This window comes from Olea europaea, chromosome 14, assembly GCF_002742605.1.
Source record: "Olea europaea var. sylvestris chromosome 14, O_europaea_v1, whole genome shotgun sequence".
In the NCBI taxonomy this organism is placed as follows: Eukaryota; Viridiplantae; Streptophyta; class Magnoliopsida; order Lamiales; family Oleaceae; genus Olea; species Olea europaea.
Genome location: NC_036250.1, coordinates 10,108,624 through 10,110,892, shown reverse-complemented (window position 1 = coordinate 10,110,892; position 2,269 = coordinate 10,108,624). Strand labels below are relative to the sequence as shown.

General features: G+C 35.2%; 1 protein-coding gene across 1 annotated transcript; it reads left to right on the top strand.

The window, feature by feature from the left end:
- Nucleotides 1–276: 276 nt before the first annotated feature.
- On the top strand, nucleotides 277–2,004 carry LOC111409107. Its single transcript, XM_023039038.1, has 2 exons — nucleotides 277–1,225; nucleotides 1,332–2,004. Exons 1-2 carry the CDS (start codon nucleotides 866–868, stop codon nucleotides 1,935–1,937), a joined length of 966 nt encoding a protein of 321 aa, XP_022894806.1. The 5' UTR covers nucleotides 277–865; the 3' UTR covers nucleotides 1,938–2,004.
- Nucleotides 2,005–2,269: the final 265 nt, after the last annotated feature.

Genomic DNA, 2,269 nt, shown 5'->3' with positions numbered 1-2,269 from the left:
AACTCAATGATCTCAATCTAACGTCACAAATACATTTGCAGATCAAGATATTAAAAACAACCAATCCCCACCCCGCTCTCTACCCCCTCGCACTTCTCTTTTCTGTCCTAGTATTATACTAATACTTTCTTGAAAGGAAAAAGAGCAGAAAAAGCAAGAAATTGGCAGAGAGTTCATGAGACTTTCGTGTCCTCAAATTTGCCTGCTTTCACTCTCACAAACTCTCCCTTTAGCACTATGTCTGTGTTATGTTGGGGTAGAGTGGAAGGTAGTTTTTTTTTTTTTTACTTTTCCTTTTCCTTTTCTCTCCCCCTTTCATTTCCTTTCTACCCATTAAACAATGAAAGCAGATTACCAATTATCCTTTCCCCTCCGTAGGAAACACTCATCATTGCTGCCAACCATCCTTTTCATCCTTAGAAATTTGAGCTTCCAAGATTGATATTCCGTTCTTCCATTTCCATGATTCATACCCCTTGTACTTCTAATGCAAATTGGAAAATATATTCTAGGCATAATCGAAATCAAATCAATTAAAGATCGAATTTTCATTATTGCTTTCTCTTGTTTTGGTAGAGCAATAAATTTGTTTCCTTTTGAAAAAAAGGAAATTCTAGTTTTTTTCCTTTTATTGCAATTTTCCTTTTTATTATTTTTTTTGGGACCTATAAATTCAGGTTTTTGAATTGTAATAGACACACTTGAATGTTGAATAAACCTACTATCTTCCCTCATTCTTTTCTTCCTGCTCTCTTCTTCTTCTTCTATATTATCATTGTTGTTCGTGGCGAATCAACATCAACTTCCTCCCTACAACTTAAATACAACCCTCCTCACAACTTGTTTCCTCTTGTTTTCCCTTCTTATGATGGATCCTTTCTCTAACAACTCTGTCAATGGCTTCTATAATTACTTGACTAGAGGAATTGATGATCTTGAACGTGTGTTCTTGTCTAATAACTTTATGTCAATTCAGTTTCTTCAAAGTGTTTTATCCCTCCTAAGATCCTTTCACACTCAGTTGATCCTTCTTGTTCAAAAACTCAGATTGCCAGTGGGTGAAAAATGGCTTGATGAATACATGGATGAAAGTTCAAAACTTTGGGAAGTTTGTCGTGTTCTTAAAACTGGGATTTCAGGCATGGAGAGTTACTATTCCACTGGGATCAATATAACTTCCTCTATAGATAGCCATGGCCATTTAAGCCCACAGCTTTTACGCCAGGTAAAAAAAAAAAAAAAACCCACAAAATATTTGTATTTAATTTTCACGATTCTTATTTCTTGTGTTTATATGTTGATTTTCTTGAAAAAAAAAATAATAAAAAAAGGTTGTTCGGGCTATTTCGGGCTGTCGAAGAGACGCTGTGGGATTAGAGGAGGAAAACAGGTCCCTGATGGAGACGAGAATTGAGCCGCTTTCATTAAGGTTTGATGAAAAGGTTTCTGTAGAATCAAAACTCAATGGATTCAATGGATTCAGAGGAGTTCTTTATGCTATGAGAAATGTTAGTTCACTTTTGCTGATGATATTACTTTATGGATTGGTTTACTGCTGGCCTGAATCAAAATTTTCCAATGGGGGATATGAAGGGTGCTTGTTCTTTGGATCAGCCTTTATGATCTCAACTGCGAGATTGCAACAAAGGGTGGCATCTGAGATCAATCAGATTTCGGGTCGCCCAGGGATTCTTCTGTATGAATTTAGAAGATCAAAAATTGCCATGGATGAACTGAGGGGAGAACTTGAGAGAGGTTCACAAGGAATGGTAGAATGGGAATCAGAAGTTGGAATTAGAGAAAGAGCTGAAAGTTTGAAGGGTTGTTTTGGGATTTTAAGGACTGGAATTGAGAATATCATTGGACAACTTGATGATTTTTTTGATGAAATTGTTGAAGGGAGGAAGAAACTCTCAGATTTCTGCAGCCATAGGTAAAAAAATTCAAGAATGTGATGAAAAAAAAGGAATAGATGTAATGAAAAAAAATCAGTAGTTGGATGTCCGAAATTTTTTGTTTTTTACTTTTACTTTTTCTCTGCCCCTCTTTTGGAACTTCTTCTTTTTTTTTTCTTTTTCTTTTTTTTTTTTGCCCCTTTTACTGCACAGTGCAAATGTGTTTATTTTAAGAACCCAAAGAGGAGATTTTTGAAGAAAACATGATATTTTTCAGATAATCATAGTTCAGACAAATCAATTGCCAGCAAAAAAGATAAAGCAAAGCATAGTTTAAAAAAAGGAACTTGACAAGACTACAACAAGCTGTAAAA